Source organism: Oncorhynchus kisutch, unplaced genomic scaffold (genome assembly GCF_002021735.2).
Source record: "Oncorhynchus kisutch isolate 150728-3 unplaced genomic scaffold, Okis_V2 Okis05a-Okis16b_hom, whole genome shotgun sequence".
NCBI lineage: Eukaryota > Metazoa > Chordata > Actinopteri > Salmoniformes > Salmonidae > Oncorhynchus > Oncorhynchus kisutch.
Window position 1 is genome coordinate 6,868,412 of NW_022261982.1, and position 17,616 is coordinate 6,886,027.

General features: G+C 40.0%; 1 protein-coding gene across 1 annotated transcript; it reads right to left on the minus strand.

Annotated features, from left to right (window-relative positions):
- Positions 1 to 3,725: 3,725 nt before the first annotated feature.
- Positions 3,726 to 16,039, minus strand: LOC116359807 (zinc finger protein 135-like). Its single transcript, XM_031813555.1, has 3 exons — positions 15,945 to 16,039; positions 12,306 to 12,554; positions 3,726 to 6,677 (listed from the first exon to the last, which is right to left on the minus strand). The coding sequence occupies exons 2-3, from the start codon at positions 12,406 to 12,408 to the stop codon at positions 5,359 to 5,361; spliced, it is 1,422 nt and encodes a 473-aa protein (XP_031669415.1). The 5' UTR covers positions 12,409 to 12,554; positions 15,945 to 16,039; the 3' UTR covers positions 3,726 to 5,358.
- Between the last annotated feature and the right edge of the window lie 1,577 nt (positions 16,040 to 17,616).

Genomic DNA, 17,616 nt, shown 5'->3' on the forward strand with positions numbered 1-17,616 from the left:
ATCATTGTCTGCATGTATGCCCCTTTATTTATTCTACGGTTCTGACTTGGCGTACAGGGAGAACACTAAGAACGGCCCATGTTCTGAATTATGTTGCTGTACATTTCCAAAGTGCTGAACAAATAGTTACATTGACTACGTCCATCCTAGCTCGCTCATTAATGGCTTAATCGAAATTACGGATTGCCTCTTATCGTCCCCTTATGCCATAGTTTGTACATCTCAATTGTCAGTAGAAACCACAATTGTTTAAGTAAGTCAGCCATGTTATTTTAAAAGGCAGTAAATGAGGCTGAATGAACTGTTTCGTTGCCAGACAAGGCTCCGCTGATAGCCAGGTGAAGCAGTGGTAAGTTGTTGAGTTTGAAGGCACAAGCGGGGAGCCCAGCCAACAGAGAATTGAGAAATGTTTTGGTACTCTTCCCCAGATCTGTGCCTCACCACAAATCTGTCTCGGAGCTCGACGGAAATTTCTTCGACCTCATTTCTTGGTTTTTGCTCTGACTTGCACTGTCAGCTGTGGGACCTTAAAAAGACAGGTGTGATCCTTTTCCAATCATGTCCATACATTTGAATTTACCACAGGTGGACTCCAATCAAGTTGTAGAAACATCTCAAGGATGATCAATGGAAACAGGATGCACTTGAGTTGAATTTTGAGTCTCAGAGGAAAGGGTCTGTGTCACGAATATTACCGAAGGTGGCTCCCCTTCTTGTTCGGGTGGCGCTCGGCGGTCGTCGTCGCCGGTCTACTAGCTGCCACCGATCCTTTGTTCCGTGTTCGTTTGGTTTTGTCTAATTGGTTTCACCTGTTCATTGTTTGGTTGTTAGGGTGGGGTTATTTAAGTTCGTGTAGCCCGCTTCTGTTTGTGCGGGCTTGTTCTTCTGTACTTGTGAGAGGTGTTAGTGGTTTGTTGGGTTTTCTCGCTGTCCTGGTATTTTACCTAAGGGTACTATTTTGTTTTTATAGTTACTCCTGTGTTGGGTATAACTATTTTGTTCCTTTGATTTTGGACGTTAAAGCGTGTTTTTCCCTGCATCCCGCTCTCTGCGCCTGACTCCACACCCATTCAATCATTGAGCATTACAGTCTAAAAATGTATGCAAATAAGGTATTCATTTGTATAAATTTACAAATTTGTGAAAAACTTTTTTCGCTTTGTCATTATGTGTATATTGATGAGGGGTAAAACATGCATTTAATCAATTTTTGTATAAGCCTGTAACGTAACAATATGTGGAAAAAGTCAAGGGGTCTTGTATAATGCCCTGTATATGCTTTAAACTACACTTTAAGGATCTGAAGTGGTAAACACAATGGCATAATGGAAAATGCATGTCCAATGGTTATCTCTGTATGAGTCACATTAAAACACTAGGTAGGGCAGTGGTTATCTGTATTAGTATTACCAACATAAAAACACCTAGGTAGAGCAGTGGTTATCTCTGTATTAGTATTATCTCTGTATTACCCACATTAAAACACCTAGGTAGAGCAGTGGTTATCTCTGTATTAGTATTATCTCTGTATTACCCACATTAAAACACCTAGGTAGAGCAGTGGTTATCTCTGTATTAGTATTATCTCTGTATTACACTCTTACAATATTCAATGATTACATTTCTCAAAAACAGGTAATAGGCTACATGTCAGAACAGTAGGCAAAATTAAGAGGTGAAACAAGACCAAATTATTAGGGTGAGGCACATGGGCTACTGACATCTTACTACACAACATACACTTGGTATTACTTTCTTAGCTACAGTACACACATCTCCCTGGCATGTTACATCATTTATGCAGCAGCATACAAGACATTTTTGGACTCACCTTGTTGTGCTGTGCTCACTTGAACAGGAAGGTGGCGAGGCAGTAATTTGTGGGCATATTTTGTCATCAAAGTCTGTCATTCTCTGAATTTTGCTTTCAAGACAACTGGGAACTCGAAGAAGAAGAAAAAAGGGAAAAAATGATGACGTCAGTGATCTTCAGGTCGTAGCTGTAGAAAGAGGCCCGAGTTCCCAATGTACAATTCCGAGTTGGATGAAAGTTCAAAATGTATTTTCCCAGTCGTAGCTTGTTTTTCCCTGAGTTCCCAGTTGTCTTGAACTCACTCAAGTCAGATTTTTCAGTACCGTGGTAAGTTGTTTTGTGCGCGTCACAAATCAAGCTTCATTGACAGCACGGCCAATGTTGAATGTTTACAATTTAAAATAGGAAAAAGGCCCCTTAATCTTAGACTTGGGACCACACAGCAACTCCACTGAATAGCAGGCTAATGATTGCTTTGCAATGCTTGCAGTTAGCCATTGATTCCTTCCAAACCACTCATTGTTGAATTTGCAATTTGATGTTTATGTCCAACGGCCGATGAGCACCGACACATTTTATCTAAATTTCTCATTATTTCTCTTCATAAGACAAAGATTAAAAAGGATTTGCCAGTAGATTGTCGACTTGATTCATGATGATGACTGCTAGCTCAGATTTTGAAAGTATGATGTTGACATGATCAGTCCAATCAAAGCGACTGTAGATGTCACATGATTTGATGTTATTTTATCTGTGGACAATGACCTTGAGCCTTCTTGTATGGGCACTTCAAATGTAACTCTCTCGCAGCACCCAAGGGGCTTGAATTTTCAAGTTCTACCCTTAGACTTGGCAGTGACGGATTGTCCCCATGAATGACAGAACACTGAGATAATAACGGCACAGCACTCTGTATTTTATGCTGGCTTGCCCCACCTCCACTGAAGGCTGAAGACCTGCATTTTGGAGCTGCCTTACTCAAGAAAACAAAAAAAGACCATGTTTGTATGCAGCTTTATTAATAACTCAATTATATGTTTTTATACATTGTTTGCAAACAAATCATTTTTTTCACTGTTTTATCGCTAAAACTGTGGGGCTCAAAACAGGTGGCTCACCTGCCCTGAATGATGGGTCTCCACTGAACTTATCTAGATCACTGCAGTCCGTCTGGGTGTTTAACCTTCCCAAGTTCCCCCATGTCACCCTGCTCCTCCGTACATTCCACTGGCTTCCAGTCGAAGCTCACATCCACTACAAGTCAGTATTGTTTACTTATGGTGCAGCAAGAGGAACTGCTCCATCTCTACCTTCAGGCTCAAACCCTGGATCCCAACCCGAGCACTCAGTTCTGCCACCTCTGGTCTCAAGGCCGTCCCACTGCTACAGGAGGTCAAGCTCCATCTCAGCCCAGTCAAAGCACTTCTCTGTCCTGGCACCCCAATGGTGGCAACAGCTTCCCTCTGATGCCAGTGAAGCAGAGTCTTTGAATAACTGCCCGAAATGGTCTGAAACACCTAAGTCTTTAAAGAGTACCCCCCCCCCCCCCTAAATACAAATAATAATAATACAAATCATAATAATAATAATGTGACACTGACTAATTGAGGAGAAATGTGTTTACTGTGACATGTGGTTGTCTCACATGGCTATCTTAAGATGAATGTACTTAATGTGCTGGTGACATCACAGGGTCAGAGAGAACTCCTGACTGTAGTCATACAAAAACACTCCAGGCACTCAGCCCATAAGAACCATTCATACTGTCAGATCTAATATGAAGAACTGAATACAACCATAAGAACCATTCATACTGTCAGATCTAATATGAAGAACTGAATACAACCATAAGAACCATTCATACTGTCAGATCTAATATGAAGAACTGAATACTAAAGAGAAGAAGAGGTTGACCAGTACATATTCATGTAACTTTATTTTTCATTGGCAGATCAATAAAGTTTGCATCAATGCGGTTATCCAAACACATTCATGATCAGTAACTAAAATAACTCATCTAGTTTTAAAGACAATTAATAAACACATGTATTCATTTCATAAACTGTGTATCATTAAATAAAGTTGTAAAATAATCCCCCAAACTAGTGGTGAAAAGTGATCATCACACCATCTCTATCTGATACATGTTAGGGGCGGAAGGTAGACTTGTGGTTAGAGCTTTGGGCCAGTAACCAAAAGGTTGCTAGATCAAATCCCCGAGCTGACAAGGTAAAAATCTGTTGTTCTGCCTCTGAACAAGGCAGTTAACCCACTGTTCCTAAGCCATCATTGTAAATAAGAATTTGTTCTTAACAGACTTGCCTAGTTAAATAAAGGTTAAAAAATGTTTTTTTAAAGAAGTGTCTACTAGCTCATTCCCACAGAATACTGCAGAGGGACAACCAGGTCTCAGAGCAAAACGTATTATGTATTACAAAAACATCCGTTCCACTCCATTTAGTATGTTAGGTTACATTAAATTGGACTACCAATATAAACTGAACTAAAATATACACTAAACATGTAAAGTGTTGGTTTCATGAGCTGAACTAAAACATTCCAGCAATGTTCCATGTGCAGAAAAAGCTAATTTCTCTCAAATGTTGTGCACAACTTTGTTACTATCCCTGTTCATGAGCATTTCAGCCTTTGTCAAGATAATCCATCCACCTGACAGGTGTGGCATATCAAGATGCTGATAAAACAGCATTATCATTACACAAGTGCACCTTGTGCTGGGGGACAATAAAAGGCCACACAACACAATGTCAGATATCTCAAGTTCAGGGAATGTGCAATTGTCATGATGACTGCAGGAGAGTTTTCAATATTTATATCTCTACCATAAGTCACCTCTAACGTTCTTTTAGAGAATTTGGGAGTACATCCAACCGGCCTCACAACTGCAGATCACATGTAACCACGGCAGCCCAGGACTTCTTCACCTGCAGGATTGTCTGGGAGGGGGCTGAGCAGAATTTCTGTCTGTAATCAAGACATTATATGGGGAAAAACTCATGCCGATTGAATGGGCCTAGCTCCCAAGTGGGCCTATGCCCTTCCAAGTCCCACCCATGGCGGAGCCCCTGCCCAGTCATGTGAAATCCATAGATTATGGCCTCTTATTTAAAATGACTGATTTCCTTATACAAACTATAAATCTTTGAAATTGTTGTGTTTAAATTGTTCAGTATAATACAACTTCTACGATGTATCGTATGTTACGAATTACAATTCTTACGTTATTTTACGCATTGCTTTTCATACAATATGTTACGAACTTGTAATATGTATGATATGCTAACATACTAAGTAATAGCTAAAAAGTAGTAAGTAGTTGCAAAGTTGCTGATTAGCTAAAATGCTACAGTCCTCCTTGATGAGATTCTAAACACAGCAGCCTTTGGCTAGAAGTTTGAGTTACACGCCCACCCTTCCACAGAGCAGGAGTATGGCTTCTCTCCTGTGTGACTACATTGGTGTGTTAAGTTGCTATGGTGAGAGAAACTCACCCAAAAGTCAGAGCAGACGTAAGCAGGCTTCTCTCATGCGTGTGTTCTCTGATGAACTATTAGCTCGGTTGCTGTTTTGAAGCATTTTACACAAACAGAGCAGGAGTATGGCTTCTCCCCTGTATGTATACGTTCATGTGATTTTAAGCTGGAAAGTTGCGAGAAGCTAGTTCCACAGTCAAAGCAGACGTAAGGCTTCTCTCCTGTGTGTGTTCTCTGGTGAACTTTTAGCTCATTTGATGTTTTAAAACATTTTCCACAGTCAGAGCAGGAATAAGGCTTCGCTCCTGTGTGTATACGTTGGTGTGTTTTTAAGGTGCCCAGCTGAGAGAAACTCGCCCCACAGTCAGAGCAGAAGAAAGGCTTCTCTCCTGTATGTATACGTTCATGTGATTGTAAATGGGAAAGTTGAGAGAAACTAGTTCCACAGTTAGAGCAGACGTAAGGCTTCTCTCCTGTGTGTGTTCTCTGGTGAACTTTTAGCTCATTTGATGTTTTAAAACATTTTCCACAGTCAGAGCAGGAGTATGGCTTCTCCCCTGTGTGTGTTCTCTGATGAACTTTTAGATGAGTTGATGTTGTGAAGTATTTTCCACAGTCAGAGCAGACGTAAGGCTTCTCTCCTGTATGTATACGTTCATGTGTTTGTAAGATGGAAAATTTAGAGAAACTAGTTCCACACTCAGAGCAGTAATACGGCTTCTCTCCTGTGTGTGTTCTCTGATGAACTTTTAGCTCAGTTGATGTTTTGAAGCATTTTCCACAGTCAAAGCAGAAGTAAGGCTTCTCACCAGTGTGTATAAGTTGGTGTGTTTTTAAGGTGCCCAGATGAGAGAAACTCGCCCCACAGTCAGAGCAGAAGAAAGGCTTCTCTCCTGTGTGAGTCTTCTGATGAACCTTTAGCTCATTTGATGTTTTAAAACGTTTTCCACAGTCAGAACAGTAATAAGGCTTCTCTCCTGTGTGTGTTCTCTGATGAACTTTTAGATGAGTTGATGATGTGAAGCATTTTTCACAGTCAGAGCAGACGTAAGGCTTCTCTCCTGTGTGTGTTCTCTGATGAACTTTTAGCTCATATAATGTTTTAAAACATTTCCCACAGTCAGAGCAGGAGTATGGCTTCTCCCCTGTATGTATACGTTCATGTGATTTTAAGTGGGAAAGCTGAGAGAAACTAGTTCCACAGTCAGAGCAGGAGTAAGGCTTCTCTCCTGTGTGTATTTTTAGGTGTATTCTTAGCTTTGATAGAAATGGGAAAATCTCTTCACAATGTGGGCAGTGATGAGACCTCTTAGCTCTCTGATCTTCCTGCTGTTGCTCTCTGGATGTGGAGAATGTCTCAACATGGTATCCTGTGTGAACATCAGAAAAAACAGTCAGTTGGTGTGATATACATGTTAATCAAATGTATTTTATGAAGCACTTTTTACATCAGTAGTTGTCACAAAGTGCTTAACCTGTCTGGTTCAAATCCCATAATTAAAATTATTTTACACCATTTTAAAGATAAACTTCTTGTAAATCCAGCCACAGTGTTCGATTTCAAATAGGCTTTACGGTGAAATTACACTCTGTGATTATGTTACTTCAGCGACTAGACACAGAAACCCATACAGCCATTTTCCAACCAAGGAGAGCTTCACAAAAGTCAGAAATAGCATTAAAATGTATCACTTACCTTTGATGATCTTCATCTGGTGGCACTCCCAGGTCTCCATGTTAGACAACAAATGTTTGTTTTCTTCGATAAAGTTCATCTTTATGTCCAAATACCTCCGTTTTGTTGGTGCGTTTAGTTCAGAAATCCAAAGGCACAATAAGCACTCTCGAAAAGTCAAAAAACACAATAAAAGATAGTAGAAACATGTCAAACGATGTTTAAAATCAATCTTCAGGTTGCTTTTGTCATAAAAAATCTATAATATTTCAACCGGACAAAAGCTTTGTCAATGGAAAAAGGTAAACAAGAAATGCGCGCTCCCGATCACGTGCCTGGCTCATGGATGGAAATTTCCACTGTCCTCTCATTGAAAGCGGTGTATCTCCCTCATTTTTCAGAGTAAAATCCTGAAACAATGCCTAAAGACTGGTCACATGTGGAGGAAGACAGATTTCCACTGGGTCCTAAGTCTTTGTATGGTGGATAGACTTTCAATGGAGAAACAGCCTTTCAAAATAATAGTACTTCCTGGTTGGATTTTCCTCTGGTTTTCTGCCATATCAGTTCTGATATGTTCAGTTCGGTTATACTCACAGACATTATTTTAACAGTTTTGGAAACTTCAGAGTGCTTTCTATACAAATCTACTAATTATATGCATATCCTAGCTTATGGGCCTGCGTAGCAGGCAGTTTAACTTGGGCACGCTGTTCATCCAAAATTCTAAATGCAGTCCCCTACCTAGTGAAGTTAACAGAAATCCAGCCTAAAATCCCCAAAGAGCAAGAAATGCAGATGTAGAAGCACAGTGGCCACAAAAAAACTCCCTAGAAAGCAGGAACCTAGGAAGAGACCTAGAGAGGAACCAGGCTCAGAGTGGTGACCAGTCCTTTTCTGGCCATACCGGGTGACAGGTAGCCTAGTGGTTAGAGCAACCGAAAGGTTGCAAGATCGAATCCCTGAGCTGACAAGGTAAAAATCTGTCGTTCTGCCCCTGAACAAGGCAGTTAACCCACTGTTCCTAGGCTGTCATTAAAAATAAGAATTTGATCTTAACTGACTTGCCTAGTTAACCTGTTTGGGTGCATGTCCAAACGCTAGCGGGACACCTACGACAACATCTGGTGAAATTGCAGAGCGCGAAATTCAAAATACAAAAATCATAATATTAAACATTCATGAAAATACAAGTGTCTGACATAATTTAAAAGCTTCTTGTTAATCCAACTGCGTTGTCAGATTTGAAAAAGGCTTTACGGAGAAAGCATACCATGCTATTATCTGAGGACAGCTCCCCACGTCAAAATACTTTTTCAACCAGCACAGGCGTCACAAAGTCACAGACAGCAATTAAATAAATCACTTACCTTTGAAGATCTTCCTCTGATTGCAATCCCAAGCTCCCAGCTACACAATGAATGGTTGTTTTGTTCGATAAAGTCTTTCATTATATCCCAAAACTGTCAGTTTAGTTGGCACGCTTGATTCAGTAATTCACTCGTTCAACATGCACACAAACGAATCCAAAAAGTTACAGGTAAAGTTGGTCCAAACAAGTCAAATGATGTTGCTAATTAATCCTCAGGTATTCTAATATCTAAATAAACAATCATATTCAATACGGAGAATAGTGTGTTCAATAGCGAAGATGAATAACAAAGAGCGCATTCTCGTTGATGCGTGCAACATGGCTACTTTTCTAATGGGGGACACTTTGGAAAAACTACAAATACTTGTTCATTTTTTAAAAAACAAGCCTGAAACCCTTTCTAAAGACTGTTGACATCTAGTGGAAGCTAAAGGAACTGCAATCTGGGTCCTATCTATTTGTATATCCCATAGGCAAGCATTGAAAAAACCTGTGACCTCAAATAATGAAGATTCCGGATAGATTTTCCTCTAGGTTTTCGCCTGTCATATCAGTTCTGTTATACCCACAGACATTATTTTAACGGTTTTAGAAACTTCAGAGTGTTGTCTATCCAATGCCATCAAGTATATGCATATCCTGGCTTTTGGGCAGTTTACTTTGGGCACGTCAGTCATCCGAAATTCCGGACAGTAACCAGTACGTAAAGGAAGTTAAATAAAGGTTACATTTTTATTTATTAATTAATTAATACATTAGTGGTGAAATAAATTAATAACTTCTAAAGTTACAAATGTCCTTGTTTTTGAAAGAAACAAATTACCCAGATACTCAACTAGTCTAAAAAAGGGCTGTTTTATTGCTTCTTTAATCAGCACCACAGTTTTCAGCTGTGCTAACATAATTGCAAAAGGGTTTTGTAATGATCAATTAGCCTTTTAAAATGATAAACTTGGATTAGTTAACACAACATGCCATTGGATCACAGGGAGTGATGGTTGCTGATAATGGGCCTCTGTACACCTATGTAGATATTCCATTTAAAAAATCATCCGTTTCCAGCTACAATAATCATTTACAACATTAACAACGTCTCCACTGTATTAATGGTCAATTTGATGTTATTTTAATGGACAAAAAAAACATACTTTTCTTTCAAAAACAAGGACATTTCTAAGTGACCCTAAACTTTTCAACGGTAGTGTATGTATTCATTTCAGTAGGCTGTATGGGAAGGGGAATCAAACTATTCTAAAACTGGGTAGGAGTCAAAAACTAATAAGAGGCAAAAGTGGTGAAAATGATGAGCGATATCATCCTCCACTCAAAATCACAAGGGTTAGTAACTACACAGACTAATTTCAGAGAACTTTAAAACACTGGCAGTTTGTCTGCTTCACTTCTTTAGTCTACACTCTGAACACTCCAGATAGACCAGTGAATAAAAAAAATGCTGGCAATACTGGTGTCATCCATACAAGTCTCAGTAGCATGAAATAACATCTACACTGCATTCAAAAAGTAAATAGACCCCTTGATTTTTTTCCACGTCTTGTTACATTACAGCCTTATTCTAAAATTGATGAAATGTTTTTTTCCCCTTCATATCAATCTACAAACAATACCCCCATAATGGCATCACAATACCCCAAAATGACATCACAATACCCCATAATGACAAGGGCAAAAACAGGTTTTTAGAAATAACTGAAATATTACATTTATGTAAGTATTCAGGCCCTCTATACAATAGTTATTTGAAGCACCTCTGGCAGCAATTACAGCCTTGAGTCTTGTTGGGTATGAAGCTACAAGCTTGGCACACTTGTATTTGGGGAGTTTCTCCCATTCTTCTCTGCAGAAGCTCTCAAGCTCTGTCAGGTTTGATGGGGATCGTCTCTGCAAAGCTATTTTCAGGTCTCTCCAGAGATGTTTGATCGGGTTCAATGACATTCAGAGACTTGTACCGAAGCCACTCCCACATTGTCTTGGCTGTGTGCTTCGGGTCGTTGTCCTGTTGGAAGGTGAATCTTCACCCCAGTCTGAGGTCCCGAGTGCTCTCAAGTTGGTTTTCATAAAGGATCTCTCTATACTTTGCTACGTTCATCTGTCCCTTGATCCTGACTAATCACCCAGTCCCTGCCGCTGAAAAACATCCCCACAGCATGCTGCTGCCACCACTCTGCTTCACCGTAGGGATGGTGCCAGGTTTGCTCCAGACATGACGCTTGGCATTCAGGCCAAAGAGTTCAATCTTGGTTTCATCAGACCAGAGAATCTTGTTTCTCATGGTCAGAGTCAGAGTCATTTAGGTGCCTTTTGGCAAATTCCAAGCGGACTGTCATGTGCCTTTTACGGAGGAGTGGCTTCCGTCTGGGCACTCTACCATAAAGGCATGATTAGCGGAGTTCTGCAGAGATGGTTGTCCTTCTGGAAGATTCTCTCATCTCCATAGAGGAACTCTGGAGCTCTGACAGAGAAGAACCTTTCGGTTACTGGCCCGATGCTCTAACCACTAGGCTACCTGCCACCCCTTAAATGAACTATAACTCAGTAAAATCGTTGAATTTGTTGCATGTTGCGTTTATATTTATGTACACTATTTTAATTCAAGAAGCTGGTGAAGAGCTACAAAAGGAAGTAAATAGCCCCAATGGACTGAAAGATGATGGAATTTCATCAAACTTATGAGCTCCCGAGTGGCACAGCGGTCTAAGGCACTGCATCTCAGTGCTAGAGGCGTCACAACAGACACCCTGGTTAGATTCCAGGCTGTATCACAACAGGCCGTGATTGGGAGTCCCATAGGGCGGTGCACAATTGGCCAAGTGTCATCCGGGTTTGGCCGGTGTAGGCCGTCATTGTAAATAATAATTGGTTCTTAAATGACTTGCCTAGTTAAATAAAGTTAAATTATAATAATAATAATAATAATAATAATAGTGTTTTCGCTGTAAATCACTTTTTAAATCGGACACCATGGGTAGATTAAGTGACCCCAAACTTTTGAATTGAGATCAGGTGCATCCTGTTTCCATTGATCATCATTGAGATGTTTCGACAACTTGATATATAAAAATATTAAATATATATGTATCAGATATAAATCATCAGGATGTGACAGTCCACTTGTTATGTTCAACACTTCTCCAATCGTTGCCTAGTTAAATAAAGTTAAATTATAATAATAATAATAGTTAGGCTCTTTATGAGCATTAGCTGCTACTTCACTCAATCCCGTTTTTATAAAAAACCTGTTTTGGCTTTGTTATTATGGGGTATTGTGATGTCATTATGGGGTATTGTGATGTCAACCAGAAATGTTTCCTTGGCCAAATATTACCAGATTGTCATAAAAACAACATGTTCTCTCGTTTCTGTGTTGCGCGAGGCAAAAGAGTAGGCTAGGTGAGCATCAATCGCTAGTTCGGTGCAGCAGACTGCAGGTGTGTAGTGCTTGCAAGAGCGATGAGCCACAATGGTGTTTTTTAATAAAGTAAGATCAATGTCAAAATACAGAAAGCAGAAAATAATTTAACACCATCTGCTCTAATTTGCTCACCAAACAGTAATTCAAGAAGATTTAAATGCATATTCCCATGAAATTGATTGAGATCAAACGATTGGCATGCAGACGCAGCTTGGTCATTTCACTGGTAAAACGTGAAGAATTATAATTCAATATTGACAGTGATGATGCCATGGCCTATTTTGAAATGAGGTAAGCCTAACTTAGTGATTGAGGGTATTAAACATTTTCAACGTTCTTGAGACACTGTGTGGGCAAAGGCAGGCGATACAAGTTTAAATTGTTTTTGCTTCGCTGTGAAGTCTTGAGTTGTTCAGGGATGTGTGATGTCAGAATTACAGAATTCAAACTAGCAATAGCCTGGTCATAACTTATGGAGGTCTAATTTATGAAGTTAACTTATAGATAGAACCAGCTCTTACCATGACTAACAGTTGTCCTAATCTTCTCCTCCTCTTCTTCATCTTTAAGGGTGACATTCAGCTCCAGTGTTGGACTGCAGTCTTCCAGCTTCACTGATGCCATCTCTGGATCCTGCAGAGCAAACTGGGCTCCACTGTCACAATCAGGACCCAGTGACTGTAGGTTTGGACTCAGTGTGGAAGGAGAGTGGCAGGCTGGGTTTGTCCTCACTGTTGATGTTACCGGCCTCAGACTTAATCTGAGTCGGTCTGTAGAAATAAAGACAAACGGACACAAAAGTTATTTTCTTGACAGTTCTGGCACTTTATTCTGTAAAAATATTTTCTTGTTCAATTATCTAATTTCAGTAGATCCGGTAGCTAATCCTTGACAAAACATTCATTCACATTAGACACAAAGTACAGATTTTAAATTGCACAACATAAGTGCACTTAATCTATAGTAGATTTCCTAAATTCACATAAATGCATAAATGCTTCAAAAACCATTTAGTACAAGATCGCAGAATGTTTCAGGCAGCACTATGTACTATTTATCCTGAATAACCTTGTCTTCCCTGTATTATTTCACTCACAAAAACCAATTGTATTTCCCGTTCACACCATATTAAGAATTATCAGGGTTCGTACAGTGGCAAGTCAAATTCAAGGACTTTTCAGGCACTAATATTAATTTACTTGAAGCCCTGTGTGAAAACCCTGAATTATAGATAAATATAGAAACAACTGAATGTGTCTGAATATTAGTACACATGTAAAGAACTGATAATCATTACATTCAGCTTCAAAACTGTAGAGCAACTGAAATGTTCTCTCTCTGATGAGGCACTACCTGCACTGAAGTCTGTTGATGCAGACCTCCTATGGTATCATGGAGGTCCGCAAACAAACGTTTAAGGTCAATGTCTGTCTAATTCTGTACTAAGAAAATAAACCAAGAAATCCCTATTAACTTCTACCACACCCTCCCCTTCCCCCAAAAAAACTCTCCCACACCTCCCAATAAACATTATCAAGAGAACCCTTTCTGTGTTTGCAAACATTGGGTTTATATCATGCTGAGACAATCCACCCCCAGATTATCCAGTAGGTCCTCTTACTACAGGACCAGCCATGGAAGCTCCATCAGTCTGACAGTAGGTCCTCTTACTACGGGACCAGCCATGGAAGCTCCATCAGTCTGACAGTAGGTCCTCTTACTACAGGACCAGCCATGGAAGCTCCATCAGTCTGACAGTAGGTCCTCTTACTACGGGACCAGCCATGGAAGCTCCATCAGTCTGACAGTAGGTCCTCTTACTACAGGACCAGCCATGGAAGCTCCATCAGTCTGACAGTAGGTCCTCTTACTACGGGACCAGCCATGGAAGCTCCATCAGTCTGACAGTAGGTCCTCTTACTACAGGACCAGCCATGGAAGCTCCATCAGTCTGACAGTAGGTCCTCTTACTACGGGACCAAACATGGAAGCTCCATCAGTCTGACAGTAGGTCCTCTTACTACGGGACCAGTCATGGAAGCTCCATCAGTCTGACAGTAGGTCCTCTTACTACGGGACCAGCCATGGAAGCTCCATCAGTCTGCAATGTAGTTCCACTAGTCTGCTTACAGCCTCTGCATATGATACATCATGACAGATTCTATATATCTGAGCATCTCTCTGCACCTGGCATCCACCAAATGCTGCTCTTTGTCCTCCACACAATTGCAACACTTAACTGTCACATTGCTCCAACATTCACTGTAATCATGTTCCCCACACACTTGGCACATCTTTTCACTCAACAGCTACATGTCCCATTCTTTGGCATGATGTAAGAAGGGCTTTATAAATACATTAGATTGGTTGAATGAGGAGGCTGGGTCAAAATCTCTGACATGGAAGCTAAGGAATCCTATTCTGTACTTTTCCAGACAAAACCTTCTAACACCTCAACAGCACTGATAAGCTTCAACCACTCTGTCTCCCTTCACATGTTCTTTAACAATATCATCCATGGACATAGATATTGGGACCTCAGAGATTATTACTCCCTTCAATGTAGCATCAGTTCCAGGGTCAAGGCTTCTGAGCTTCGTCCCATTATGATTTTCCATTTGAAGAATCTTCCCTTGCTGAACCTGACCAGCACAAGATATTAACAATCTACCATTTATTTTTTATTTCACCTTTATTTAACCAGGTAGGCTAGTTCAGAACAAGTTCTCATTTACATGGATGCAGCCTAGTTTAACTTCAACTCTTTTTTATGGCCTTGGTTTATCAGATAGGGCCTCATTTACACCCTGTGGTCTCCTCAAACACCATCCCAACTTTCCACTCGGACACATTATTACTCTAGTTCCCTACCTTGGGCCTCTAGTTACTATACTACATGCGCCTCTGCTTCCAGTATCATTATCTCTGTTCTTCCTATGTCTTCCCACTACAGACCATTCAAATACTAGGCCCTCATCCTCCCACTCCATGTCATCAGAACTGTGCATCAGAATTGTTTGCATTCCAGCACAGCTGTTGCTTCTCAAACTCTCTCTCCATTTCAATTGTTTCATGGGTGTCAAACTCATTCCATTGAGGGCCAAGTCTCAGCGGGTTTTATTTTTTCCCTTCAATTAAAACATAGACAATCAGTTGAGGTGAGTTCCTCACTAATTAGTGACCTTAATTCAAGTACAAGGGTGGAGCGAAAACCCGCAGACACTTGGTCCTCGTGTCGCCATTTCACCACGAGCAAACTCCTAGAAAGACGACCAAAACCGCTGAAGCCGCCATTTGACCAGCCTCGTCCAAACCATCCCGATCTCGCGAGCTTACATGAACGAACAAGTGTATGTAAACTCGCGAGATCAGGATGGTTTGGACGAGGCTATTTACCAGCTCATAAACATAATGTTACACAAAACCAAGAACATGTAAAAACGAACTCAAAGTGGACTTTGACGAAATTATGTACATTGTAGAGAAATGCTAATTCTTATGTAGGTGACCAAACTATTGTTAAGGGGGGGCTACCACTCAGAGTTGAGCCTGTGGGGTCCCCTACAGGATAGCTCCCGCATTACACTAATGGCCAAAACCAGCGCACACACACATGATCTCCTTTGTCTCTGAACGTTGAATGCCCGAAGAGGATTCTACGATGACGGACAGACTACTGAGCCAATGGCGGAAGACTACAGACTACACCCCAGCTGAACCAATCCAAAGATCCGATCTTCCAGAATCAACCTACTTTCTTTTCTATATAATAGTGGTGTACTGATTGTAACGGCCTCTTCTTCGTCTGCGCTTCCGTACGAACCAGCGGGAGAGCCGTAATTATGCTGTTCTAGATATCTTCACTCTGAATAAACTGTAGCTTGTCATACAATTTACCACCTTGTCTGAATCGATCCTTGACCGACTCGTCCGTCTACATATCCAATTTCTAACAACATACACTCAGACAAACCCAAAGTCTAGCTAAGTGACTTGAAAAATAATATTTTTAAATCACGTTCTTCACTCACTCGGTTTGACCCCAAAATAACACGTACAATTAAAACCTTTATCAAACGTGATAATACCTTGACGGATTTGTTAGCTAGCATGTTATATATTCTTTCGACATTGGAAAGGTTAAACATGCTATTACATACCTACAATAATACATTTGAAACGGACACAACCACTATCCACATAACACCACAGTTCTGTGGTTTTCTACCCGGAACTTCCTGTTCCCAACTACGACATGTGCAACAGCGTCATCTTCTCCTCTGGTGTACTGACGTTTACACAAATATATATATATGTTGCTATGTTATTCAGGAACGTGTCAAGACCTGACCCTAAGAGCCTACCTTCTGTTGACCCTGTTGACTCATCAGTAGGAAAGATTTGTTTCTTTTTTGGTCCATTCAACAACAGAGCGATACGATCCTTAATTCAGCAGGATGTTGTATCTATACCTTATGTCATGCCTTATTGGAATGGATTTATTGATAATATCTGTTAGAAAAAAAGTTTGGATGTTGCCACACACATACCTACTTGTTAACAAAATTAAGGAAGTTTCCTTTAAAATTATTCATAAATATTATCCTGCCAACCACTATATGAAGAAGTTTAAGGAAACTCAAATTGCTCCTTTTGTAATGACCACCCAGAAACAGTGTTGCATCTTTTTTGGCATTGTATGCATGTAAGAAAACTGTGGCAAGACATCAGTAGGTTTATAATTGAACACATTTATGAAGATTTTACACTATTGTGGAGAGATGTACTGTTTGGATTGTTTACATACAATAGAAATAAGCTGAACCCTTTTTATGTAATTAATTTCATTATTCTTTTGGCCAAATTTCATATAAACAAATGTAAATTTACAAACAGAAAACCACATTTTCGTACCCTACAAAAGGAAATTTAACTGTATTTTAAGACGGTTAAATGCTCTACTAACAAAAAAGCTGTTAGAATTGTAAGTATATGCATGTCCCTTAAGGTCCTTGTGTAATTGTAATGTGATATTGTACCCCCCTAGCCCCGCCCCCAGCCCCGCCCCTAGCTCGATTTGATTTGCTTTGATTTGCTTTGATATTGTACCCCCTAGCCCCGCCCCCAGCCCCGCCCCTAGCTCGATTATCCATTGTTCGTAATCTATGTATGCTTGTGTTACCTCATGTGCTTTATGTATTGATTTGTTGTTAATAAAATAAAATAATAATAATGATAATAAAATAACATTTACACAAATATAACCTGTCTGCAGCCACCTACTGTAAGGTTAGTAAACTGTAGAAGAAAATACATTTCCTTTGTAGAAAAGGGGAGGGGGAAAAACGACATCAAAACCAAATACAAAAATAGATAAATAACAACATCCCACTCGTTCAATCACAGTCCTATTCAAATCACATCCCTACACAGTCTCATGGGCCTTGTAGGGAGGAACATCTTCAGTCAGTATTCTCTGCAATCAGTGGTGTAAAGTACTTAATTACAAATATTTTAAGTGCTACATCAGTAGTTTTTGGGGGTATCTGTACTTTACTTTTGATATTTTTGACAACTTCTACTTTTACTCCACTACATTCCTAAAGAAAATAATGTACTTTCAACTCCATACATTTTCCCTGACACCCAAAAGTACTCGTTACATTTTGAATGATCAGCAGGACAGGAAAACATTTAGATTCGCGCATCCCTACTGCATCTGATTTGGCGGACTCACCAAACACAAATACTTTATTTTTAAATTATGGATTTTTGATTATGAGTTTTGATGTCGTAGTTCCCCCTCCCCTTTTCCGCAAAGGAAATTTATTT

Excerpts from the sequence above, each read along its gene's own strand:
- LOC116359807 (XM_031813555.1), bottom strand. The coding sequence starts at position 12,408 with ATGGCATCAGTGAAGCTGGAAGACTGCAGTCCAACACTGGAGCTGAAT. Across the intron at positions 6,678-12,305 it reads TAGGACAACTGTTAGTCATG|GATACCATGTTGAGACATTC; the intron begins GTAAGAGCTGGT and ends ATGTTCACACAG.